Source organism: Canis aureus, chromosome 8, assembly GCF_053574225.1.
Source record: "Canis aureus isolate CA01 chromosome 8, VMU_Caureus_v.1.0, whole genome shotgun sequence".
Lineage (NCBI taxonomy): Eukaryota > Metazoa > Chordata > Mammalia > Carnivora > Canidae > Canis > Canis aureus.
In genome coordinates this window covers 14,763,709-14,790,616 of record NC_135618.1, presented here as the reverse complement: position 1 = coordinate 14,790,616, position 26,908 = coordinate 14,763,709, and the positions used below count along the sequence as shown (strand labels likewise).

The 26,908-nt window shown below is 35.8% G+C and overlaps 2 protein-coding genes and 1 pseudogene across 2 annotated transcripts in view; 2 read left to right on the top strand and 1 right to left on the bottom strand.

The window, feature by feature from the left end:
- The window catches only part of SYDE2 (synapse defective Rho GTPase homolog 2), a 48,258-nt gene extending 36,507 nt beyond the window's left edge, over positions 1-11,751 (top strand). The window contains exons 5-7 of the mRNA XM_077905275.1: positions 431-612; positions 3,805-4,036; positions 9,343-11,751. Of these exons, the coding sequence (XP_077761401.1) occupies positions 431-612; positions 3,805-4,036; positions 9,343-9,842 (914 nt within the window). The 3' untranslated portion in view covers positions 9,843-11,751. The remainder of the gene's footprint in view (positions 1-430; positions 613-3,804; positions 4,037-9,342) is intronic.
- Positions 11,752-21,445: 9,694 nt separating this feature from the next.
- The window catches only part of DNAI3 (dynein axonemal intermediate chain 3), an 81,811-nt gene continuing 76,348 nt past the window's right edge, over positions 21,446-26,908 (bottom strand). Inside the window, exon 23 of the mRNA XM_077905258.1 lies at positions 21,446-21,630. Within this exon, the coding sequence (XP_077761384.1) occupies positions 21,562-21,630 (69 nt within the window). The 3' untranslated portion in view covers positions 21,446-21,561. The remainder of the gene's footprint in view (positions 21,631-26,908) is intronic.
- LOC144318028 (microtubule-associated protein RP/EB family member 1 pseudogene) lies at positions 25,277-26,079 on the top strand (annotated as a pseudogene).

The window sequence follows — 26,908 nt, the reverse complement described above, 5'->3', positions numbered from 1 at the left end:
TAGTCACCATGCTGTACATGGACTATTGGTATTCTTTAACTATCAAAAGTCTAGAAACTCAAAATTCATATAATTGAAATAATTTATAATTAATATTAGTATGCCTTGTTTTCTCAACTTCTGTTTCACATATATTTATAGAGGGCCAGAATCAACAGAGTATATGTACCATGAATTGCTTACTTTATGAGTAACAAATCTAATATGTATGATGATTATGTATGTACATTTTTAGCATGCTTTCAAAACAAGAAGTCCATTACCAAGGCAGTTTATAAAATCACAAAATACTGGTGTTTGTTATAATAGGTTTTTGTTATTTTATTATTTTCAGCATATTAAAGGTTGGCTAGAACAATACTTAATTTAAATTTTTTTCACAGTTTTTTATTTTACTCTGAAGACCAATTGCTATCTCTGTTTTCTAAAGGTGTTCTTAAGGACTATCTAAGAGAACTTCCTTCTCCTCTGATAACAAAGCAGCTTTATGAGGCTGTATTAGACGCAATGGCAAAAAATCCTTTGAAAATGTCATCAAGCGGATGTGAGAATGACCCAGGTGACTCTAAGTACACTGTTGACCTGCTTGATTGTCTGCCTGATGTTGAGAAGGTAAGCATATGTGGTATACCTTTTTCCCTAAAAGTCTGCTAACGAATATATACTTAGCAGCAGAGTTACAAATAATTTTTCAGGTATTTCACATTTGTGGCAGTATGAGTTTAAGTTCTGCCTTTATTAAAACCTCCTTAAACAACATAACTCTAAAAACTGCTTCTTAGAGTAAATCTAGATAACAGTTTTATTTTTTCTCTATGTAATTTTAGTCAGGCACAGGTACTTCCTATATGTTTTTAAAGAGTACAGTTACCTTATTATTAAAGTAATATTTGTTTATTATAGAAAAATTGGGAAGATATAGCAAAGAATGGAAAATTGCAATTATCAATATCCAAAGGCAACAATAATTAGCATATTAATTTATTTCCTTTTAGAATTAAAAAAATTTATGGTAACTGTTTTAGTGTACATGGCTTATCCTCAAGACTTAAGCAACCCTTACCACCACCATTTCTATCCTTCTTGCCTCTTCACATTTGCCGCCTCCACACAATCTAAATCTTGAGATCAGTATCTTCAGACATGCCTGCAGAGTAGATAGAAGGGTAGCTGGGTCTGCAAAACCAGTCTTAGCCTAACTTTAGTTGTTGTTCCCTAGAACAAAAGGGAAAATAATGGGACGCCTGGGTGGCTCAGTGGTTTAGCACCTGCCTTCAGCCCAGGGCATGGTCCTGGAGACCCAGGATCGAGTCCCACATTGGGCTCCCTGCATGGAGCCTGCTTCTCACTCTGCCTGTGTCTCTGCTTCTCTCTGTGTCTGTCATGAATAAATAAATAAAATCTTTAAAAAAAAAAAAAAAGGAAAATAAGGGAGAGATGGCTGGACTTGTCCAGATGAGGCTGACTCTATCTATATTTCTTACCACATGAGAGTAAAAGGGCAAGAGTGAGTGAATAGAATTTTTTTTTAAGATTGTATTTATTTGAGAGAAAGAGAGAGCGGGGAGAGAGCACAGGTAGTGGGGAGGGACAGAGGGAGAGAGAGCAGACTCCCCACTGAGCAAGGAGCCTGATGGGGAGCTGGATCCCAGGAGTCTGGGATCATGATGTGAGCTGAAGGCAGACACTTAACCAACTGAGCCACCTAGGCTCCCAAGTGTAGGGCAATGTTAAGCCCCAAAACTTGATTCACTTGTATACTGTAGTCTTCAGAACATCCTGTGCTCACTCCAATTAGATTAACAATTAATAAATACTCCTTTGGGTGGGAAGAAGGGAATAGCTACAGAGAGGTGTGAGCAGTAGAAGGGTGGGGTGAAGGGATAGAAACATTCCTTCCTTGATATAAGGTAAAATTGTGTCATTTTACTTATAAGTGAAGTAATGAGTGTCCAGGAACTTAAACACTTGTCTAAGTTATATAGCTTTTATGAGTGTTGTAGACTGTCACCTGAATTTTGGCCTTTCAGGCCCTAAAGCTCATACTATTAGCGTCCTTTCTAAAAAGGCTTCATAATATTACATTGAGTGGACTTCACATAATTTGTCACTATTCTCTTTTGCATAATATTTAGGTTTTGAGCCTATTTGTATATATTTATATGCGGAGATTTCTTTTCAACTAGTAGAATTATGTACTTAGAATAGAATCTCAAGAGTGGAATTGTTCATTTAAATGATGTAAACATTTAAAGGCTCTTAATACATTTACATATTACTTTTCAAGAGGGACACAACAATTACATTTTTTGGCTCATCTTAGTAGACAAAAAATATTTTCTTATTTTAAGTTCTATTCCTTCATTTGCTATTGAGATTAAACCTAAGATACTTAACCAGAGGTGATTACATGTGTATGTGTGTGTGTTGTTCATAGCACAATATGCTGAAACTAGACTTAAGATGTCAATGTATGTAGAGTCCCACTTGTGTTACGAAATGTATAGTAAATGGAGAAGAGGAACGGCTATTTATTATTTACATTATTTTTATGATTCATATATTTGATTTGTTTTGATTTCAAAATATCAATTATAGTCTCCTCTGGTTTTCATTCTCTCTTCTTTTTAAAATTTTTTATTTATTTATTCATATGAGAGATACAGAGGGAGGGGGAGGCAGAGACACAGGCAGAGGGAGAAGCAGGCTCCATGCAGGGAGTCCGACATGGGACTCGATCCTGGGCCTCCAGGATCAGGCCCTGGACTAAAGGTGGCGCTAAACCACTGAGCCACCTGGGCCGCCCTCATTCTCTCTTCATTCCATTCTTTCACAGCTGAATATTGAAAGAATGTTTATTTCGGTTGTACCTTACTTCTTCACCACTCTTGACTACTCAACACATTGTAATCTGGCTTCCTACCCTATCTCTCTGGACTTGTTTTTGCCAGGGTTACTAATGACCTTCTGATCACTGAATCCAGTTGTCACTTTTGGCTCTGGAAATATGTCATTTTGATTTTTTTCTTTTTAAAAAATTTTTATGATTACAGTTTTATTTGTCATTCATTTCTTTAATGTAATTATGAAGAAATTATATACTCATTTTATTTGTTAAATGATTTATCTTAAGCCAGTACTTCAAAACATCATTTCTTTCCATAATTGCTTAAACCTGAATAATTTTCCATTTCTTGAGCAAACTCCCCTTATCAGTTTCTTCAACTATTAAAAAGTATTCTTTTCAACAAATTTTACTGTTACATCTAGTTATACTAGTCATGGTTTGTCTAGTTAAAGTATTTATTAGTTAAGCGCATTGACCTTTTTCCTAATCTGAATTATAATAGAACTGGGCCCTGTTTGAAATTGTTAGCTTCCCTAGATTTAAGATGTAGTCCCCTACTTATGACTACAGGATTTATCTGTGCTTAAAGATAAACACTCTTACCTGAGTCCTCTTCCATCACAGCTTTTGCTATTGTCATTTTAAAGGAGGAAAGAGAAGAAAATGTTGATGTATATTTTCTTAGGGACTCCCGTTGAAACTTGGAATGCGTTCTGAGCCTTTTAGAGTATACATTTTAATGGATCAAATTATGTCATTGGAACCTAGGGTCCTGTGTAATGTTTTTATAAGAAATTATGTTTCAAAGTCCCAAATATCCAATTTACAAGCAAATATTTGAAACAACCTTTTGAAAAGTGACAGGATGCATATCTATATTTTCTGCTAGAATTATGTCCTTGAATTTGCCCCTGTATATAACTCTATTAAGTGAAATGCAATTTAATTTAATTTAGGCAACCCTAAAGATGTTGCTGGATCATCTGAAATTGGTGGCTTCTTATCATGAAGTGAATAAGATGACTTGCCAGAATTTGGCTGTGTGCTTTGGACCAGTATTATTAAGTCAGAGGCAAGAGACTTCCACCCATAACAACAGAGTCTTTACTGATTCAGAAGAACTTGCAAGTGCTTTGGATTTTAAAAAACATATTGAAGTTCTTCATTACTTACTTCAACTCTGGCCAGGTAAATGATTCAATGGAAATATTTTTCTCTTTCAATGATAGGGTGTTTGAATTAGCTAATCATTAAATATGCCCATACGTGATTGAAGAAAATCTTTTCTAGATTTTGCTTTTTCAAATAGTTATGAATTGATACCTTTAAATTTCTCCATTTAAATTTTTTGCTTTTGCTGATAATATTGTAGACATATAGATCAATGTACACATTTTGGTCAGATCTGGATTTGTATTATGGTTGTGTTACTTATTAGCAACCTGATCTTGGGAAGCTCTTTAACATCTTAGAGCTTCAGTATCATCTTTCTTTTGTCATACGGATTTAATAATATGTTTATAGAATTAAATAAAAAGTTATGTTTGTAAGGTACTCAGCACACCTCTTGTCACATAATAGGAACTCTGTAAATATTAATTTCTTTACCCTTCTCATTTTTAGTTCAACTGGTATGAAGCAGAATTCATTTTTTTCTTCCTTAGTTCTACTTCTTGACATCTTTTTTTTTAATAATAAATTTATTTTTCATTGGTGTTCAATTTGCCAACATCCAGAATAACACCCAGTGCTCATCCCGTCAAGTGCCCCCCTCAGTGCCCGTCACCCATTCACCCCCACCCCCCGCCCCCCTCCCCTTCCACCACTCCTAGTTCGTTTCCCAGAGTTAGGAGTCTTTATGTTCTGTCTCCCTTTCTGATATTTCTACTTCCTGACATCTTTATTCATGGTTGTTCTTCAAATTATCCAGGCTTAATTCGACAATCATCTTTGATTTTTCCATCTTACTTATCTATCCCCTGTTCTAGTCAATAACAAAAAGCTGACAGTTATTTTCCTAATACCTCTCTTATATATTTTCAGAACTAAAAGGAATATGTATTTAACTGTATGTTCTATATAGGAGGCTGTATTTAAGTTCCAAAATTTTTTTATCCTGTAATAACCCCCACTCCTCTTCCCCACCCTGCATAGTAACAAACATGAAAGTACTTAGGAGCTTTGTGTATCACACGGTGGTAAAAGTGCTTGGGCCTTGGAGTCAGGCATGAATTCGGATCCAGGTTGTGGCCCAGGCACATATTAATTCCCCTAAGCCTCAGTATGCTTCTCTATAAATAGTGCCTACCTCAAGGTTGTTGTGATGATTCTGTAGGCAGAGCATCTAAGGGCAGTGAGCAAAGTGTGTTGCATAGATTTATCTCTTTGTTACTCTTTTAATGATACATATGAGGACAGACCAAAATACAAAAATGCTTGATACAGTCTTTTAAAATACATCACATTAATTATAGGAAGTGAATAAAATATTTCAATTTTTAAATTTGTAAAGTTAAAATTTTTGCTTTCTTTTAAACACAGGTTTAAAAATAATTTCTAATTTATATCTTAACTGAATTGGTATATATTATTACTTATTTTAAAATCCTGCATCAAGATTCTCTGGATAATTGGTTTGATTTCTGCATTTGGTATCTCACATAAGGGAGCTCTCAAGTTAAAGTTTTAAATGTGTGTTTCAACTGCTTTAATTCTAATAAGCATTAGGAATTGGGAAAGGAGCCATCTTAGTCATTCTAATCACAAATGAAAACTTGCTTACCTAGAGATATCAAAGTTTACTATCAGTACCTGATTTCTTTATCATTTATTCTGTATCAGAAGTTATGTTATTTAAATGACTGCCCCAGAGGACCTGAATAGACTTTTTCCAAAGAAGACATCCAGATGGCCAAGGGACACATAAAAAGATGCTCAACATCACTCGGCATCAGAGAAATACAAATCAAAACCACAGTGATATATTCCCTTCATACCTATCAGAATGACTAATATCAAAAAGACAAGAAATAACAAGCGTTGGTGAGGATTGGGAAAAAGAAAACCCTTGTGATACAGAGAATAGGCCATCGGATGTTAACTTGCTGAATGTCCATCTCTATGCATTAAGTAGAAGGTTTTGGCTCCTCTTGCTGTGCATATCTTACTTATTATTATTATATTTTCTTTTGGAATTTCCCCTACTCCAGAGGTGAAAAGAGTTGGCTCTACCCTCCCCGCCCCTTTCATTTTTTACTTTAATTTTTTGTTATTTTTTAATTTGGGGCAATAAAATTTGCTTTAAGTTTTCCATTTGAAAAATCTTACTATCTTCAGAGTGATCAATTAGAATCCTAGCATATTGGCACTGGAAGGTAAAAATCATCCTGCCAATTGGCATTTCAGGATTATCTTCTGCTAAGCCCTGATTTTCTTTGGAAGTAGCTCTGGAGCCAGATTGGCAACAGGTGAGGGAACCAAATGTAAACACACTTCCCTTTTGATCAAAATAGTTTTCTTTTCATCTTTTTTAATGTATTGAGTTTTTACAAAATTGTTGCTTTCTAAAGATGGTTTTGCTGTTTTAAGAACATTAAAATTTAGAGAGAGTGTAACTCCTAGACCAGCTATTTGCTGTATCACATTTTCTATGAGTAAATTTGGGGCAGGTTTTTTAGGGAAAAGCTATCATTTTTTTCCCTATTCCTTTTTGTTCTATTTTTCTCACTAGACTAAGCTTTATGAGGTCTGAGATTATATTTTGCTTACACTGACGCACCCAAGTTCTAAGACAGTGCTCTGCATTAACTAGGCACTCAATATGTTCTGTTAAATAAAGCAATTATACTATACATAAAAGGCTAATAAAATGGTGATTAAAAATATAAATCCATCAGAACAAGATAAGAAAATTAAGTTTCTTAGTGCTTATCATTACATTTTGAAACATTTTCAGCAACTTTATAGATTGCATTTTAAATTTTACTCTGTTGCAATGGGCAGTCGTAGTGTTGGGAAAACCAGAAGTTTTCCTTTAAGGGGTTAAAATTAATCATTTTCTCTGCATTTTTAATAGGAACTACTCCACTATCAGTAGTTTAAAAAGTCTGTGAAGTTGATTTTTCAGATATTGAATTTTTAGTCTAACATATAAAATATTGTAATTGGTTTCTTAAATATTTTCCAAGAAATATGCAAAAATAATGTTTTTTTTTTAAAGATTTTATTTATTTATTCATGAGAGACAGAGAGAGAGTGAGGCAGAGACATAGGCAGAGGGAGAAGCAGGCTCCTGGGACTCCAGGATCATGCCCTGAACCAAGGGCAGACGCTCAACTGCTGAGCCACCCAGGCATCCCACAAAAATAATGTTTGAATAGGGATTCAGTTAAACAACTTTAACTGGCAACAAAATAAATCTGGGCTTTGCAGGTGAATGTCAGAGAAGGGGGCACAAGATGAGCTCAACCCACAGTCAAAAATGTTTTACTTTGGGTCACCCATCTGGCTCAGTTGGTAGAACATACAACTTGGGATCTTGGGGTTGTGAGTTCTAGTGCCATGTTGCCAAGGCATGGAGCTTACTTTAAAAAGTTTTATGGGGCACCTGGGTGGCTAAGCAGTTGAGTGTCTGCCTTTGGCTCAGGTCATGATCCCAGGGTTCGGGGATCCAAGCCCCACATACTCAGATCAAATGGCTCTCACTGCCTCAGTATATTTCAGTTGCTAAATCTATGATCATTCCTCAGTGTTCTGCATTCTTTAGTGTTTATATAGTTTACAGATCTATGTTCAATCCAGGTAAAGAAAAAACAGAAATAGGGACCCATGGGTGGCTCAGTGGCTGAGCATCTGCCCTGGGGTTCTGGGATAGAGTTCCACATCTCCCTCTACCTGTGTCTCTGCCTCTCTCTGTGTGTCTCTCATGAAGAAATAAATAAAATCTTTAAAAAAAAAAGTTTTACTTTGGTTGGATCACAAACCAGATGACTTCAAGGTTAGCAAAGTACTGGAATTGAAAACAACAGTCATGACACTTAAGATCTAAGAACAAGAATAGCACAGAAAGTGAGGGAGAAAGACAAGAAGATTTAGTGGAGATTAGTAGCTAGAGGAAAAAAAGGAATTTGAATAATTAAACAATGGAAAAATTTAGATGTTCATTTTGCAATTGCGTCAAATAATGGCATAGGGCATTCTGTATTAATACTGTTATTAAAGATAAATTTAAAGTAAATATCAGACCTTTATTTTCCAGAAAATTTTAGATGAAAAGATTTAAGCTATTTACAATTACATATAATGGCCATATCATAAAAACATAGACAAATGCAAATGTTAAAAACATACCTATAGTTATCAAATATTTTAGTAAAATCTCAGTGAAAAATTATGTAACCTGAAAAATATTAAGATCACTGTAAGTCTGGAATACTAGAACTATATACATGTTTGTATTACTTTTCAATTATCTTTTATTTTCTACAAGAGGAAACAAGCACTCGTTATAAGTTGGAGTGTGAAAAGTAGGTATATTATTCCTGATGATATGTTCACACTGATAATATGTATCTTAGTCAAACAAAGTGTAAATGGAGAGGCATTTATTAATGGAGAATAAACAAGCAGAGAAAGGTATTATGGACAGTTTTTAAAAGTTATGCCTCAACATTTTCTATACAGAGGAACCTTAAACATTTTGCCCAATATACACAAAAAAGGTGAGCAGTGAAGCATTGGTTTGTCATGATGTGTTTATCTATAGTAATCTGTGTAGCCTGCACAATGCATAGGCCTAGAAGAAAATGAATCTTAATATATATAAAGAATGTTATTTGAGATTGTTAACCAGAATGGGAAAATAAAATATCTGTACTATTTTCAGGCAATAAATGAAGACTGTTAGTAGCTAATGCTGTATAATCAAACTCAGGTAACAAGCGGTCAAGTCTAGTATCTGCATTTTATCAAAGTGAAATTCGGGCTGCCTTAGTAAAGTAAATTATGACACTGCTGCTAATAGAATTGCAAAAAAGCACGAAGGTTAGAGTGAGCACTTTAGATGTCTTTGCCTCATTTAGATGTTTGCAGAAGAAGGAACTTTTTGTTTTGTTTTGTTTGTACACCAACATGCCTTGCCTGCTTTTTGCTGTATCTTTTAATTTAGAAGAAGCTACCAGCTTAGCTACTGTTTGAATTATAGATAGATAATAATTAACTTGCACTGGAAGTTAATCAACATTGGAAATTTGATTTGTTTGGGGATGTTATGATATGGCATGAATTAGCACCATCGAACATTCTACTAGCTTCTATCCCTAATCTTATGTCTGGTGATAGAAAAAAGTAATTATGGAATGCTTTTTAAAAAATATAGTGTGCATGTTTTGTTTTAATGCATGTTTGTAGTTGATTATTAAATGGCTTATCTTTGCTCTGTTTTTTTAAGGCCAGTTGGATGGCTGTGATTAAGCAAATTTATTGTTTGTTTCTAGTGCAACGTTTAACTGTCAAAGAATCAACAGACAATTTATTTCCAGAGCAGAAGTCTTCTCTAAATTATTTGAGGAGGAAGAAAGAACGACCTTGCATGTTAAATTTGAGTGGTACTGATTCATCAAGAATACTTAGATCAAGGCAAACCCGATTAGACAGTCCAGTTAGCAATCGTTATGCAGGAGACTGGAGCAGCTGTGGAGAAAACTACTTTTTGAATACAAAAGAAAATTTAAATGATGGAGATTATGATGATGTTCCTTCAGAAGACAGAGAAAATGGAGAAAACTGTAACAAAATGTATGGACCAGATATAATGATTGAACAGCCAGTACCCATGTCCAAAGAGTACACATTTCAGACATACTTGACAGTGCAGACAATTGAGTCTACAGTGGATCGAAAAGTCAATCTTCAAGACCTACAAGAAAGTATTGATACTTTGATTGGAAATCTGGAGCGTGAACTCAACAAAAACAAGCTTAATATGAGTGTTTGAGATTGAGAATTTTCATTTGCTTTTTTGTAATGTTTTAAATTTAAAATCAGTCTTTCTCACTTTCTTGTACCTCTCACAGTGATGTTTTTATTTTTTTACTCTTGAAAATTCCATTAATTTCTAGTAAGTTCATGTGATTCAATTAAAAATACTATTCATTAATATAATTTTTACTTATTAGAAAATTTTTCTTGGGGCAAAGATAACTTGGACTTGTGGATATTTTAACAAGTTTGGCCAATTCTATGGAGATAACTTTTAAATGCACTTATAAGATTCAGATGAATTATTAGCCCTGCTTAGTTTTTGTACTTTATAGGAACTGCTCTTTTGTAGCTGAAACAGATGTTTCTTTTAGAGGAACGTGGCAGCTGCTCCATCTGGTTTGCGGTGTGAGTCCATGTACACTGCAACATCATGTGATCATATTTCATTTGCAATGCAAATGCTGCTATAAAAAACCTTTTTATAAATAAAAGTAAAATTATACAAATATTAATGTATTCTGTATTAACACTCAGTAATTATTTAAGCTTATAAAAATTAAATATTTTTATAATCCTGAAAATGTGTCTATTTATAAGTGCATATATGGATAGATATTAGAATGGGAGAGGCATTGGCTGCAGAATCGCATGTATCTTTAAGGTATATATGTCATGGGGCCAAAATTATTAGCTTAAAATGTCTTTTTCAGGGAAAGAACATTTATGTTAAAGGAGTTCCATAGAAACACTTGAACCAAAACACTAAAAGCTTCTAAATAGAAATAATAGACTTTCTTTTTTTGATTCACAGAGTCATGATATCCCTAGTGAGAAGTCATCTTTTAAATTGAAATCGCCTAACTTCTTAAGGGATTAAGAGCCCAGATTCTGCACTAGTGATTTACATTAAAAAAAATCTTCACCTATTCTATGCATTTTTATGTTCTGCTTTTTAAAACAAAGTAATTATACTTTAAGCATATTTATTTGTAGTAGTACATTGATAACACTGACTTTATAATTACCCTCATTTGTTTCTAAAGAAATCTTGCCAGCATACTCCACGTTACTGATTTTGAAAAATTAACTTATTTTGGCTAAGTATATCTACAATATAGTCACTATAGCAATCACAGCAGTGTTTGAAAATGTAAATTTAGAAGGCTTTTTTATTAAATTAGAATGTATTTTTTAAACTTTTATACCCACAGAACATGTAATTTTAAAATTATAAAATTTAATCACCAACTTAAAGATGTAGCAGCCATTAGAATATTGACTTCTTGATGTTTTTCTAAATATTAATTTAACTATTTCTATGTAGTATACATTGATAAACAGAACACCTTGTTATTTAATTTGAAAACACAATTGTTAAAAAGCCAGATAACTATTTTTATATGAAAATCTCATTTTTTAAAGCTTTGTATAACAATTGAGAAGAATACCAAAAGAATATGTGACAGGTATATATATTGAGTAAACAGTCAAAAGAAATGTACTTTAAATGTTTTGTAGGAAGACTGTCTTAGTCTTCCTTGAGTTTGCTTTATCATGTATATTGTATGAATTGAATAAGTTGTTCCAGAAATGCTAAAGTTTTATTAAAGTATTATAACCTTGGTGTCATGCTATTAATTATCATAATGACTTTAAGGATCACTTATTATGATGTCATTCTTTTTAAACAAACATGTTAAAGTTTTGGACAATCAAGTGTTATTCATAAATACATGTAACAATATTTTTTGGTCCAGCATTGAAGTTTCCAGAATCTGAAATACTTTAAAGGCCAGATGTACTTTGTTATATAATTCTGGATGGGAATAGTTTAATCTCTGCCGTCTTAAATAGAAAATACTAAACGTTTGTGTTGTCTAAATCACTGTGTCCTAACTATAAATCTCTTTTATTGAATCTGATGTATTTAGAAGTGCTGAGTAAGTTTATGCTTTTACTTTAAATGACCTTTAACTGCACACCTTTTTTGACTTTTTATGCCTGCTTTTTCTAATCTCCTGGGATCTTTCTACACTGTAAGACCTTCAGCTATCATTCCCTTCTAAGTCTACCAGCCCCTACATTTTGGGGGGATTAAAAACAATTTTAATGCATGTACCTGAATAAAATTTCGAGCAATTCAGATGGATAGAGAATGAAAAGTAAAGGTGTGCCTCCCTGCCACTCACACCAATCCCACTTCTCAGAGGTAATGCCACTTTTTATCCTTCAGGTTGGGACTACCTGCATCACTGGGTCTAGGTTTACTGCTGCTGTTTCTTGATTTGTCATTTAAGTAGTATCTGTTGATTGTCCATTATGAATGATGGGGAATGTCCATTCCTCCTCCCCATTTAATATTTTTAGTTCTTCCTTCAGTTTCCTTTATAACTTTAGTAATTTTTATTTCTTGATCCATCTCTTGTAAACAGTATCTCTTGTCTAGATACCAGTGCTATTCCTTCCTTCCAGCCCATTACTGTTCCTTACCTCCTAATTTCTCGAAGTTACACGTTTAGTTTATATAATCAACATTCATGGATGTATATTATTGGGGAACTATAACTTAGGCTTTTCCTTTATATGTTGATTCTAAAAAGTGCAAATCAAACAACTAGCCATTATGCGCTAGATTATGCAAAAGCATATAGAGGCTAGCCAGGTGGTTTTTTTTCCTACATATCCAATCTCATGTCCTGAAGTCTACGCTGATTTAAGTAGAATATTCCAAACTAAAGAGCAAATGGATTATTTTATTTTACAGCCACCAACCTCTCCCAATCATGCTGTGTGTTATTTGCTTCATAATTGGGTCATGACTTTTGCAGATTTTTATTCTTTTATCATACTAGTGGATTACCAAATTTGTTCATAGTGCTTTTAGCTCTCATCCTGGGATTCATGAAGTATATTCTTGCCTTTATTTTTCTTTGACAGAAGAAAAATATCTTCAGTATTATTCTGAGATCATCTTAAGCTTTTTAATCCATTTTATCAAACATGGAAAAGTAGTTTTTAGCTGTCATCCTGGAATATGTTTTCCTTGCACTCCTATATTGTTTTATATCTCACTTTTCTAAAATTTAGGGTGTTTTTTGTTTGCTGAAGTATATAAGTAGCTTCCCACCACCACATACATCTCTTGCCACCCCTTGTACCTCCCACATCCCCACACTGACCCCTCGCCATACAAACAAGAAGGGTGCTTGAGAGGTAAAGTTTGGAATCCTTGCATGTCTGTAAAGTCCTTCATTTTTTCCCTATGTTTCATTTTGATTGGACCCACAGTTCTAGGTTCAAACTTACTTCCCTTTAGAACTGTGAAGGCATTTCTCTATTATCTTCTTGTGTCCAGTTTTGCAGTAATCCATGCAAGAAAGATGGTCGTTTGGGGCAGGGAAGAAGCAATAGTGGTGGTGAGAACTGGTTGTATTCTGGATATGTCTTTTCTAAGAGGAGCTGAAAGAATCTGCCGGTGGACTGTGGAGAAAGGAGTGAGGCCTGAGCAACTGAAGGATGGATGAGATTGAGGTGACTCCATCATAATTTTAAAATAAGCTCCTTTTAGAAGTTGCTATTATTAGTATATTGTTTATCAAAATACCTATCAAAATATTATCAAAAGTCCTGTTAACTGTAAGTACTAATGCTTCTGTACCTGGTAATGATAGTGATAGCCACTGCAAGGATAAGAAAACAGGAAGACTAAATATGTATCAGAGCTAAGTTCATATCCTACTTTTCTGGAAGACTTCAGATTGTGTGGCTTTATATTAGGAACCCTACAGAAACAGGTTGGGGTACTGGTATGGTTCTTGAAAAGAATTGATGTTTCTAGACAAAATGATTTTAAAGCTTAGGATTTTATAATTTAAAGATACCAACTTTTAGTACTTGGAAAGTGATAAAAGTTTAATAATAAGTTTCTGTTTGAATCTTACAGACCTGAGGACTTTGGTAGGGAAAAAAGTGAAAAAGCATTCCTTTTCCAGCCCAGTGCTCATTTTTCATTCAGTAAGGCTCATGTTTGATAAACACTAGAGTGATAAACATTGGAGTGCCAGAAATCAGAGTTCCTGGGTGCTTTCTGACTTGGCCAAAAACTGGCTAATTCAGGCAAAAATGGAATTAAATGTTTCAGAGGGAAGACCGTTAAAAGAGTGCTGAAAATGTTTTATATCTTTGTGGAAGTTTTATAGATGTTTACATATCAAGTTCCATACTTGAGATTTTTGCCTGTTTTATAAATCATACCTCAATTTTTTTTTTTTTTTTTTATGGGAAAGCTGGAGAAATAGACTTGGAAAATAAGCAGAACTAAGAGGCTAGGTGATCAGAATGACAGCAACCACAGCTATGCCTGATTAGGGTACTGCCACCAAACATTAGCTTATGCTCCACTGCCTCATTCCTGATTCGAAGTCCCTGACAGAAGCATGAGATTGTACTTCAGTTTCCAGGTGTCAGGGAGCAATTAGCTAGCATCTGTTCTCTGGAATTCACACAATGGTAAATTCTATGAATTTAAGAAGGGGCTTCAGATGCTAAGCAGCCTGACAGTGACAAATATCCTCAACACTTCCCTAGTCTTCATCTCAACCCTACTGCTCTCAAACTAGTCTTTCTCTCACTCCCCCTTACCCAATCTATCAATAGTTCTAACTACAATATATCCTGAAACCGTACATGTAGTTTTGTCACTGCTCACACTCTAGACTAAGCTACCATCATCTCCCAGTCTCTTCCTGTTTCATCACTTTACTGTCACTCTCTCCAAACTGACAATCTAGTTTATCCACAGAACCCAGTCATCTTTTCAAAAAACAAACCATATCATTTACTCAGGTTCTTCCCTTGCTCCCTGGGCTCTAGCAACACTGAGGACTTCGTTCCTGTCCTAGGATCTCTGCACCTGCCCTCTCCTCCATGTGGAATGCTTCTCATCCAGACTTTCCTTGAGTAGCTGTCTTTTTGTCATTTCACTTCTATGCCCAAATGCCACTTCAGAGGCTCCCTCTGAAAATCCAACCAGTAACCCACTTTGAAAATTGGGAGAGGAAGATGGAGATTTCTAGTTCTTGCAACAAATACCAAATAGTTACCATACTATTTGGTTAAATTATGGACATTTATAACTTTTGAAAATGTTTACATTTAAACCAAATATAAGAAGAAAAACTTGAAGGGGCACCTGGGTGGCATAGTTGGCTGAGCATTTAACTCTTGGTTTCCACTCAAGGTTATGGGATTGAGCACCAACTTGGGCTTGGCTCTCAGCTCAAAGTCTGCTTACAACTCTCTGCCTCCCACTCCCTCGTTCTCTCTAAATAAATCTTTTTAAAAAGAAAGTTTAAAAAGGTATATCCACACCATTATATATCTATTTTATTGGTGTTTGCCTAGGAACTATAACATAGAAGATATTCTGTGAATTATTAATAAATGAATGAATGTAAAGGGATTCTCAAAGAATAGTTGTCTTTTTGCAAGGAAACGATTAAGGACCATGAGAAGCAATGTATATGTAATTATTCAAATATTCACTCCTGAGTAGTAATTACCTGTGGTTAAGAACGTGTTATCTTTTTTTTTTTTTTTAAATGACATGCATTTCTTTTGGAACTAGAATGGCCTTCAGAGTATTTGTGACTTAAAAAGTTAGTGGGTTCATTTTTTTTTTTTTTTGCTGCATAATAGCAATTATTTTAGTGGAAACAATTATTTAAATCATATGAATATGAAAAAGTGTCTCTCACCATAAGAAAGGAAGGTCTCTGAGAGAGCTTTTGTTAAAATGTGGCATTTCTTTACAGAAATCATGAGCAAAAAAATGTCCTGAATCATTTTAGTGTGCACTTTTTGCTAGAACTAAAAAAACCTATTTTTAATTTTATTAAAAGAAAATATTTTCATAAAGTTGAATGAACACTACAAATAGAACTATTATTAGAAAGAGTAGCAGAGACCACTTTGGGGAACAGACACTATGTTTAATTTTTTATCTTTTTTTAAAATTTAAATTTAATTAACATATAATGTATGATTAGTTTCAGAGTTAGAGGTCAGTGTTCATCAGTCATATAACACCCAGTTCTCATTACATCACGTGTCCTCCTTAATGTCTATCACCCAGTACTCCATCCCCCTACCCCTCTCCCCTCCAATGACCCTCAGTTGGTTTCCTATGATTAAGAGTCTCTTATGGTTTCTTCCCCTCTCTGATTTCGTCTTGTTTTATTTTTTCCTCTATTTCCCTTGATCCTCTTGTTTTTTATCTTTCTCAATGTCAAGTGCTTGTTTTAAGCAAATGAGAAAAATGCCTATAATAGTGCCCCTGGGTTGAGTTAACTTAATCCTTATCTGTTTGATAAGGCCACTGGCATGCTTTTAAGTCATTTGAGTTAATCTTTCTTTTTTGTTGTTTTGCTTACTGGAAGTATTTATGAAGTAAAAACTTGGTATTGACCTCAATATTCTACATACTTCTTTGACTGGAAACTCCTCTAAGAAGAGTTTAAAATTCCAACTTTAGAAGAACACAATGAATATTAATTAAATCAAGAAAAGGGAAAGTCTCTTGCATTCAAGACATTTTTGTGAAAGTTTGGAGAGACAGCAAGCCTGCAGCTCACATTTTTTCACAGCTGCAGATATTGAACAGTGACCTCTTGTTCTTGACCTTTGTTCAAGAAAGGGATGCAGTTTGCCAGCATTTGTGTCTCTGACTAACTTTCCCCTGCTCTGTAGCCATTGTAAAACTCGTTTTTACCTGAGGGAAAATTTGAATCATTAGGTAAATGAAAATAGCTTGTCTAAACTGGTTGATAAGAAATGTCAGAGCATAAAGTGCCATCTGTCCAAGGTTATGAATCTATGTTTGATCTGTACTTCAATGTACCTTACTCACCTGTAAAGTCAAAGAAGGCACGTTAGTATCTTTTTCCATCAATACTTCATTATGAATGTTTTCAAATATAAAGAAAAGTTGAAAATTATACAGTGGACACGCATATATCTACCAGCTAGATTCTATAATTGTAGGCATTTTGTTTTGTAAGTTTGTAAATTCGTATGTATATAAATTTGATCATATATCTGTCCATCCACCATTATCTGTCTTAATTTTTGGTACATTTTAAAGTAAGTTGCAGACTTCAGTATACTTCAGTTAGTGTTATTTTGGAAGCTTCCTCCCACCCCGCCCAAAAAAAAGAATTGGAGATGAACTTTGTGCTATTTAATTAATTCCTAAAAGAGTCACAGAATGTGAATTTACTACAAATCTTAGATTTCATCACAGAAAGACCTAACGTTGTTATTAATAGTCTCCAAAAAATAATGCATATTCTGTGTATCTTTTGATCCTTTCCACATAACTTTTAGCTTCCCAGACTTCTATCATTCACAGATAACTTCCACAATTTCTACCATATTCAAACAACATGTGTAATATTATTTTCTTTAAAAATTTTTATTTTCCCCTGAGATTGTGTCCCAAGTGGAGCACATTCCTCATGAGCCCTGTGTTGTCAACCCCAGCTGCTCTGCAGATTCCACTCTGGCAGGAATATGGCCAGAGCCCAATTTTTGCAGCCTGAGGTTTGGGAACCTCTCAGAGCAATGGCTCTGACCTTATTTTCTTTTCCATTTTGTTTCCTCTTATAGATTTAACTCTCTCCTACCAGCCTATCTTCCTCCAAGCTCCCTCTATATTAACATAGGTGTGACAGCACACCTATTTTTCTCTTCTGAAATTAGAATCAAGACCTAGGAGCCAGACATATAGAGATCAAAATACCAGATTTACTACTTATTGATGAAGGTAAGCTGGAGAAAATGGCTAGGATCTATGGCCAAGTAGGCTTCTTCCTACATTCCCTGTGATCTGATCATTCCCACCCAGTCACTGTCACATTTAAACTCCTGGCAGGAGTACAGCCTGTCAGCGCTACAAAAAAGAAAAAAAGTACATTATTATAGACAGGCTGGCTCTGTAGGTGAGAGAACACAGAAGTCTCCCAGGCAAGCATGCTCAAGTCCTACTCAATTCACTAGTCGGATAAGTCGGTCTCTGTGACTTGGAGAGCAGTTAAGGAGACGGAGAAGCTGGAAGTGATCCTCCCATGATCCTTCCTCTTGAGAAGTCAATTTTCCTCCCTTTTATGGAAACATGAGACTACAGGATGTTATCTCCTAACAATTACCTCCTATTGCTTCCTCCTATAGTGACCAAATGTCACAGGATGAACTTTGGGACCCTTCGTCAAATGGAGCAGGAAATGGAAGTGTGCCTTGGCAGCCAAAACCAACATGCAAAGATTTTCCAGGTAATTACTAGGCAATGGCTGCCATTGGATATCCTGTTAACTAGCAAAGTGGCCAAAATTGGGCATATTCTCGCCTCTCTTGATAAAATATTTCCTCCTCCAGCCCCCGTGGCCATGTGCCAGCTCTGGTGCTGTGAGCCTCAGATACCCCAACCAATCTTGCCTTTCCCCACTGCGCCCAGCCACAGAATCTGCCTCTTCCTCTGCCTGTAAGTAAAACTTACCTTCCATTCGATTCTACAGTCTCACCTAGAAGTCTCATCATCTGAGTAAAACACTATGGGTGTTAATGATGGTAGAGTTTTATTTTATTTTAAAATAGGAGTTTATTAAACCTCTTATAAAGAATATACATAAGAAAATATCAGAGGAACTCCTTTTGTTTCTCTCTGTTCTTTCTGCTAACTCTCTGCTCCCTGGATGGTACTGCTACATTTGCCTGTCACATTTGCTTCTGAAAGACTGTCAGCTTTTTTATTAGCCAACTGAACTTCCCACATCTGCTTGCATCCTCAGCTACCACAGAATATCACTTAAGCCATTATCAGCCATAGCCTTAGTGCATTTACACAGGACCTGAGTCACAACGGGTTTGGACCACTAGCAAATCATCTCGAGGAAATTTTATGAAAGTCAGAATTGCATATATAAATTAGCATAAATATACATACGAAGGCCAAAACAATCTTGAGAAAAAAAAAAAAGGACTTTGGAGGACCAATATTATGTAATTTTAAGATGACTTTTAAAGTGACCATAATCAAGACCATAATCAGGACCATAATCAAGACCTTAAAGTAATCATAATCAAGACTTTTAAAGTGACCATAATCAAGTATTAGTATCAGGATAGACAAACCTACAGAACATAATAGAGTTCAGAAATAGGCCCTACATTTATAGACAGCTGACTTTTTTTTAAAATTTTTATTTATTTATGATAGTCACACAGAGAGAGAGAGAGAGGCAGAGACACAGGCAGAGGGAGAAGCAGGCTCCATGCACCGGGAGCCCGACGTGGGATTCGATCCCTGGTCTCCAGGATCGCGCCCTGGGCCAAAGGCAGGCGCCAAACCACTGCGCCACCCAGGGATCCGGACAACTGACTTTTTAAAAAATTTTATTATTGAAGTATAATTGAAATGCAGTGTTATATTAGTTGCAGGTGTACAACATAATGATTTGACAATTCTACACATTACTTGTACTCACCACAATAAGTGTAGTCACCATCTGTCACCAATGTTATTACAATATTGTTGACTACATTTCCTATGCCATACTTACATCTCTGTGATTTATTTATTTTATAACCGGAAGTTCGTACCTCTCAATCCTTGTCATCTATTATGCCCATTCCCACCCACCCATCTTACCTCTGGCAACCACCAGTCCTCTGTATTTAAATCATTTATTTCTTTGTTTTGTATTTTTAGATTCCACATATAAATGAAATCGTATGGTATTTGCCTTTCTCTGATGCACAATTGATTTTTGATAATGGCAAGCCAGTGGAGAAAGGCTAATATTTTCAATAAATAGTGCTGGAATAGTTGGATATTTATATGTAAGCCCCTCTCCCTGAAACCAGAAAAACACTTTGATACATACCTTATACCATATGTAAAAATCAACTTGAAATGGATCATGTATCTAAATGTAAAGCCTAGTAGTATAAAACTTCTAGAAGACGACTTTGGTTATGCAAAATTTCTTAGAGAAGTCAATAAAAACATAATCTGTAAAAAAAAATGGTTAATTGAACTTCATCAAAATTAAAAATGTCTGCCCTTTGAAAGACCCTGTTGAGAGAATGAGAGGGTAAACCACAGACTGAAAGTAAATATTTGCATGTATCTGGTAAAAGACTTGAATCCAGAATATATAAGGAACTCTAAAATCTCAATTTTTTAAAAACCTCCAAGAATAATGAACAAAATGTATAAACACTTCATGAAAGAGACATGTGGATAGAAAATAAACACATGAAAGTAAGCTCAACATCATAAGTCATCAGGAAAATGCTAATGAAAACTGCAATGAGATACCACTATACACTATTAGAATGGCTAAATTTTAAAAGACTCCATATTAGCAAGAATATGGAGGAACTAGAACTTTCATACACTCTTGGTGGGAATGTAAAATAGCACAACTACCTTGGAAACATTTGGCAGTATCTTAAAAAGCTGAATATCTACATACCATATGAGCCAGACATTCCAACTCTAGATATTTATCCAAGAGAAATGAAAGCATATGTCCATAAAACAAGCTGCACAGAAATGATCATAGAAGAGCAATTTGTAATAACCCCAAACTGGAAACCACAAATTCAAATGTCCCTCAAACAAATTGTGATATATCCATGCAATGAAATATTATTTAGCAAGAGAAAGTGATGAAACAGTAATATACACAATAAGAATGGATCTCAAAAGTGAAAGAAAAAGACAAAAATAAGTACATACCATATGATTCCACTTATATAAAATTCTATAAAATGTAAACTCATCTATAGTAATAGATGTAATTGAGTTCTTAGTGAACTAATGCATGCTTGGATGTATATTAAGTATATAAGTTACTTATATACTTAATATACATATTATATATACATATATATTATACATAATTAAAATTAAAATTAAAAATTAAGTTAGCTGCATGCTTACAATTTGTACACTTCACTGTAAGTAATAGTTCAGTAAAAAGATAATAAGAAATGAAGAAAAGCATGTTTCCTGTAGTAATTCCAACAATAGAGGAGTATGTATTTGAAAGCCCATTCTTCTATCTCCTCTTGTCTTCTTCTCATCTCTTAAGTGCAATCTCACTCACCAGAGTTTTCTACTATTCATAGTTTGATATTTATTAAAGACCCTTTTCAAGTTTTAAGATACATAGTGCTATTTTTATTCTGTTTTCTATTGTAATTATTTGAGTACATAGCTTATTGTCATACTGGGTTATATAGTATTGAAAGCAGACACTTTCTCAAAGTAAGGATAGAAATAAGTAAATATACTATTTTGAGGTAATTGCCATAATTATGGACACATTATAGATAACTACATTCACTGTGTTTCAGACACTATAAGAATTTTCTATGTTTTATTTCATTTAATCCACACAAACCAAATGAGGTGGTTTTTCCAGTTATCTACCGCTACATAACGAATGATACCAACACTTAATGGCTTAAAATAATAACAGAATTTACTTTGCTCACATTCTTACAAACCTGAGTTTGGGCAGGTCTTGGCAGGGATAGCTCATCCCGGCTCTAATCAGCCACATCTGGAGTAGCTCAAGAGCTCAGGCCTGGAATTATCTGAAAGGCTTATTCATCCCACAAGTAGGGTGCTTGATGCTGATCACTGGTGGAAATCTTACTTGGGCTTGTCAAGCAGAACACCTCCATGTGCTCTCTCCACGTAGCCTGGGCTTCCTCACAACATGGTGGCCGGGTTCCTAGGGTGAGTATTCAACGAGAGAGCCAGGTGGGACCTGTATTTGTGTTCCTTTTTATGACCTGGCCTTAAAATTCATTCAGTGCCATTTTTCACAAAGTCACACTCCATTTCAAGGAGAGGGGAAATAGAGTCTATCTCTTGATGGGGTTGTGGCAATGGTTTTGAAGAGCATGTGGGATGGGAAATATTGCATTTACTATTTATTTTGCCACAGCAGAAATTTATTATGGTTAAATTACTAAAGCTTGTAAAGTGGCTGAGTGTGCAGAATTGTCTCGGACTCCAAAGCTCTGATTATGATCCAGATAGTTGTCTTACTTTGTGACTTTGAAAACTATTGATATCACATTGTCAATTCCTGTTATAGTCTCTAAAACATTTTTTTTAAAGATTTTGTTTATTTATTTGAGAGAGAGAACAAGCTGGGAGGGAGGAGTAGAGGGAGAGGGAGAAGGAGACTCCTCACGGAGCACAGAGCCTGACACACAGGGACCCTGTGTGCAGAAGTTAAATGCTTAACTAGCTGAGCCACCAGGAGCTTCTCTAAAACAAAATCTTATGAGCACTATTCATTTCCCATAGGAAGACTACATATGAATCATTTTTTAAATGTATATAGATACTATTTTACTGCATTAGATATTAATTCATTTTAGGGCATTTAAAAAAATCTTGGTAGCTTTTTACCCATCAAAAGGGAATAGCATTTTTCAGGAAGCAGAGTGAGAGGGAGCATAGGATGTGTGGAATGCAGCATGGACTGCAACGTCTGCAGGGGAAGTAGGGAAGCCATGGCTATAAAAGTTGGGCTTAAAAGCAAGCAGGGCTGTGTCATAGCTGTTAAAGAATTTAGACCCTATCCTGAGGGCAACAAGGGCCATTGGAAGGTTTGTTTTGTTTTTAAATAAATTTATTTATTTATTCATGAGAGAGAGAGGCAGAGACATAGGCAGAGACAGAAGCAGGCTCCTTGCAGAGATCCCAAGGTGGGACTTGATCCCTGGATCCGGGATCATGTCCTGAGCCAAAGGCAGATGCTCAGCTGCTGAGCCACCCAGGCATCCCCATTGGAAGGTTTTAAGGAGGGAAGGGATGGGGTTCAAAATGACCACTTAGGCTTCAATGTTAAGTATTTAAAAGCATGGGATTTGGAGTGATATGCCAATCTCAATTCACATGCTTACTGAATAGGCTGGGATTTGCTTGTAATATAGTGTGTTCTTTTTCAACCTGTAGATAGAGGTATTTTCCAATATAAGAAAGTTGTTTTTTCTTTTGATATCTTCAATCATGGCTTTTTAAATTTTTCTAGCATCTTATTAAATGTGTACAGATTTAAGTCCAATTCCTGATTTCCAACTAACAGTTGTGCACATGTGGGCTAATGAGACTGGAGTATGCTCTAATCCACCCAAATTCATCAGGAAGGACAAGGCTATGAAGTGGTGACAAATAAACTCTGTCAGTGGTTTAATACTATAAAGGTTTATTTCCTGCCTGTCTGAAAGTCTGTAACAGGTTGAGAAACTTTATTTTATAAACATGTCATCTGAAACACATAGCAGTTAGAGAATTTTACAAGAGGAGTTAAAGCCAGGTCCGGAAGTGGCTTTTATCATTTCTACCCACATCCTGTTGGCTGGAATTCAGTCATAGGCTCCAATCTAACTACCAAAGAGGCTGGAAAATGTAGAGGTGTCCATAGATGCTTGAGATATTTGACAAGCATTAGTAGTTTCTTTTTTTTTTTTTAATTTATTTATGATAGTCACACAGAGAGAGAGAGAGAGAGAGAGAGGCAGAGACATAGGCAGAGGGAGAAGCAGGCTCCATGCACCGGGAGCCTGACGTGGGATTCGATCCCGGGTCTCCAGGATCGCGCCCTGGGCCAAAGGCAGGCACCAAACCGCTGCGCCACCCAGGGATCCCGCATTAGTAGTTTCTATCACTTCCCTCCGTGCCCAGATTTTCTGGTACTCTCAATCAATTAAAATTAAGATCTTCATAATGAGCTGAGGCAAAATCTTTTTATTTCAAATTCTGTCTATAGTATATTATTTCTGAGGACTAGATGTATCTGAATACATAGTCTCATTACTAGGATGACCCCTACTTAGATTTTGTATAACTGGGAGTTCATTCTGATTTTCTTTTGTTGTTGTTGTTGTTACATTTAGATCCACACAGTCTGGGAACTTCATTAAAAGTGAAAAATCAGTATCAATTTTAATTGTCAATTTAGCTTGTTTACTAAGGTCAAAATAAAGCAGAAACTTGTCATATTTTAGATTTGACTTGGTGTTGTTTTCTTTTTTTTAGACTTTTTTTTAAAGATTTATTTATTTGTTTATTTATTTATTTATTTACTTATGGTAGACAGAAAGAGAGAGAGAGAGAGAGGCAGAGACACAGGCAGAGGGAGAAGCAGGCTTCATGCCGGGAGCCTGACGCGGGACTCGATCCCGGGACCCCAGGATCGCGCCCTGGGCCAAAGGCAGGCACTAAACCGCTGAGCCACCCAGGGATCCTAGACTTTTTTTTAAAAAAGCATTCTTCTTCTTAAAAATACAACTTCAGGCTAAAAGAACTATCCTTAATTGACAGGGAAGAATGTGAAATTTGGTATTTTACATCTTCTTTTCTTCTTCTCTTTAAGAAAAAAAGACTAAAAACAGTCCAGAATATTACATATACAGACGACTTAGAGAAATCTTATTTTCTGTCCTTTTAAGTTTGGAACATTGGTATTACTGTAGGAAAGCACAATCTATATTATTTACCATACTCACTGCATATATTTTTAGTGTCATATTTGTGAACAAGAGGGCATTTGGAAGCAATTACACATTTTTTTTTTAACCATCATTTCCCAGTAAACTTTTGAGGTTGGTTTCTTTGGTGTTTGGGATTTGACCCTGATGGTGTGCAGTTGTTTTACCGCCTGTGACCCTCAAATAGCTCATCAGCCATGGAAGGAGCAAATTCATCACACAGGGTTTAATTTGCCCTTCACTGAGATATTTAATTTCCTCCCTGGGTGCCTTGCTCAGTTACATGGTATCTGACCTGGTGATGGCAACCTAGCAACTGGATGGAATATTGCCTATCCCAAGCAATGCTCAGGGGTAGAGGGCACAGGGAAATGTTAATAATTGACAGTGGTGGATTAATGAAGCTGTGGAAGTGTACCCAGGCCACTGACCACCATCTCCTGGAGTTACCTGCTTTTTCATCTGAAGTGCACCCAGATGATATGGCTAAGGACCTGAAAATAGACTCGTTTAATTATACAACATTTCTGGTTAAGTAAAAAGCAGTTTATAAAGCTGAGTGATAATCAAATTTAACCTAAAAAAATCAAGTATTATTAGAATAATGAATTTTCTAAGTAGCCATAGGATTTTAAGCTCTGCAAAAAAAAAGCTACTGTTTAAATTTTCAATACTATGTCCAACATATCTGGTTTCATATTAAAATGATCAAGGCTAATATTAAACTAAGTGTGCAAAGCCACTGCTTAAGTCACATTTGAGAGTGAGAGACATTCACGTTATTGTTAATAATAACAGCAACGTTAAAATCAGTCAAGTGGTTTGAACGAGATGAAGCTGGGCCTAGTGGTTGCAGTCCGTCTGAGAGCCAAGATGGCAGTGAATGTATACTCAATGTTAGTCACCAGTGATAACCTAAATTGACATGATATGCTGGCCTGGATCAATAAATCTCTACAGCTGAAACTGACAAAGATCGAACAGCTGTGCTTGGAGCCGGCCTATTGTCAGTTTATGGACATGCTGGTCCTGGGCTCCATTGCCTTGAAGAAAGTGAAATTCCATGCTAAGCTAGAGCATGAATACACCCAGAACTTCGAAATACTATAAGCAGGTTTTAAGAGAATGGATGTTGACAAAATAATCAATGTGGACAAATCAGTAAAAATCATTTCAGGACATTTTGAATTTGTTCAGTGGTTCAAGAAGTTTTTTGATGCAAACTTTGATGGAAAAGACTATACCCTGTAGCTGACAGACAAGGTCAAGAAACTGCAGTGGCTCCCTCCCTTGTTGCACCAGCTCTGAGCAAACCAGAGAGACCTCTCAGCTCGAGCAGTGCTGCTCCACAGACACCCATTGCAACACACAGAACTACTGTAACCCCTCATGCTAGCCTGGGTGTGGTGTGAAAGATCCCTGGTATGGGCAACAGGGATGAGGCAGAGGCTGAATTGATGCCGCAGGTCAACATATTGATACTTACCATCTAAGAGTAGGAGAAAGAAAGAGATTTCTACTTTGGAAAGCTAAGGAACATTGAATTGGTTTGCCGGGAGAACGAGGAGGAAAACAACCCTTTATTGCAGAGGATTGTGGATATTCTCTATGCCACAGATGAAGGCTTTGTGATACCTCACGAAGCGGGCCCACAGGAGGAACAAGAAGAGTATTGACAGCCTGGACCAGCAGAGCCACATCCAAATTCTTCACTCCAAATCATGTGCTTAATATTCTTAGAGGACTCAGTGATTTCTTTTCACGAGCAAACAGTACCCCAAACAGTACCCCTTCTTAAAGTGCACTTTGCAGAAGTTTCACCTCTTTTCCAATGAATTTGAATTAGGAACTTTTACCCTGTGGCAGAGCAGTATTTTTTTTTTAAGATTTTATTTATTTATTTGAGAGAGAGATTGCGAGCAGAGGGAGAAGCAGACTCCCCGCTGAGCAGGGAGCTCAATGCAGGGCTTAATCCCAGGACCCAGAGATCATGAGCCTGAAGGCAGACGCTTAACTGACTGAGCCACACAGGAGCCCCTGTAGCACAGCAGCACTAGCCTCTAGTTGGGTCACCCAGGGGACAAAGAGGCTGACCATGGGGATCACTGTATGGATGCTGGTAACACTGATTCCTGGAGAAGATGTTTTTATGTAATACACTGAGGTGGAGTCCTCAGTAGAGACATGTAAAGACTGATTTGAATTTTAAGTTAATGTGGAATCTTGGCAGAGAACATTTTAATAAATAAGTGCCTTGAGTATTTTTTTAAAATGTTAAAATCAGAGATTATTAGATAGGACAAAGAGGAAACATTATGTTTTCTCTGGGTGTGTGTGTGTGGGGGGGATATGGTGGGGGAAGTCCCTGAGTCTAAGCAGGAAAAGGACCCAACACCTACTAAGCACCCACTAAGTGCCAGGTATTTTACATACATTGCCTTTGGGTAAGCTAGGTACGATTATCATCGTTCCTGGCTCATAGATGGTATAACTAAGACTTAAGAG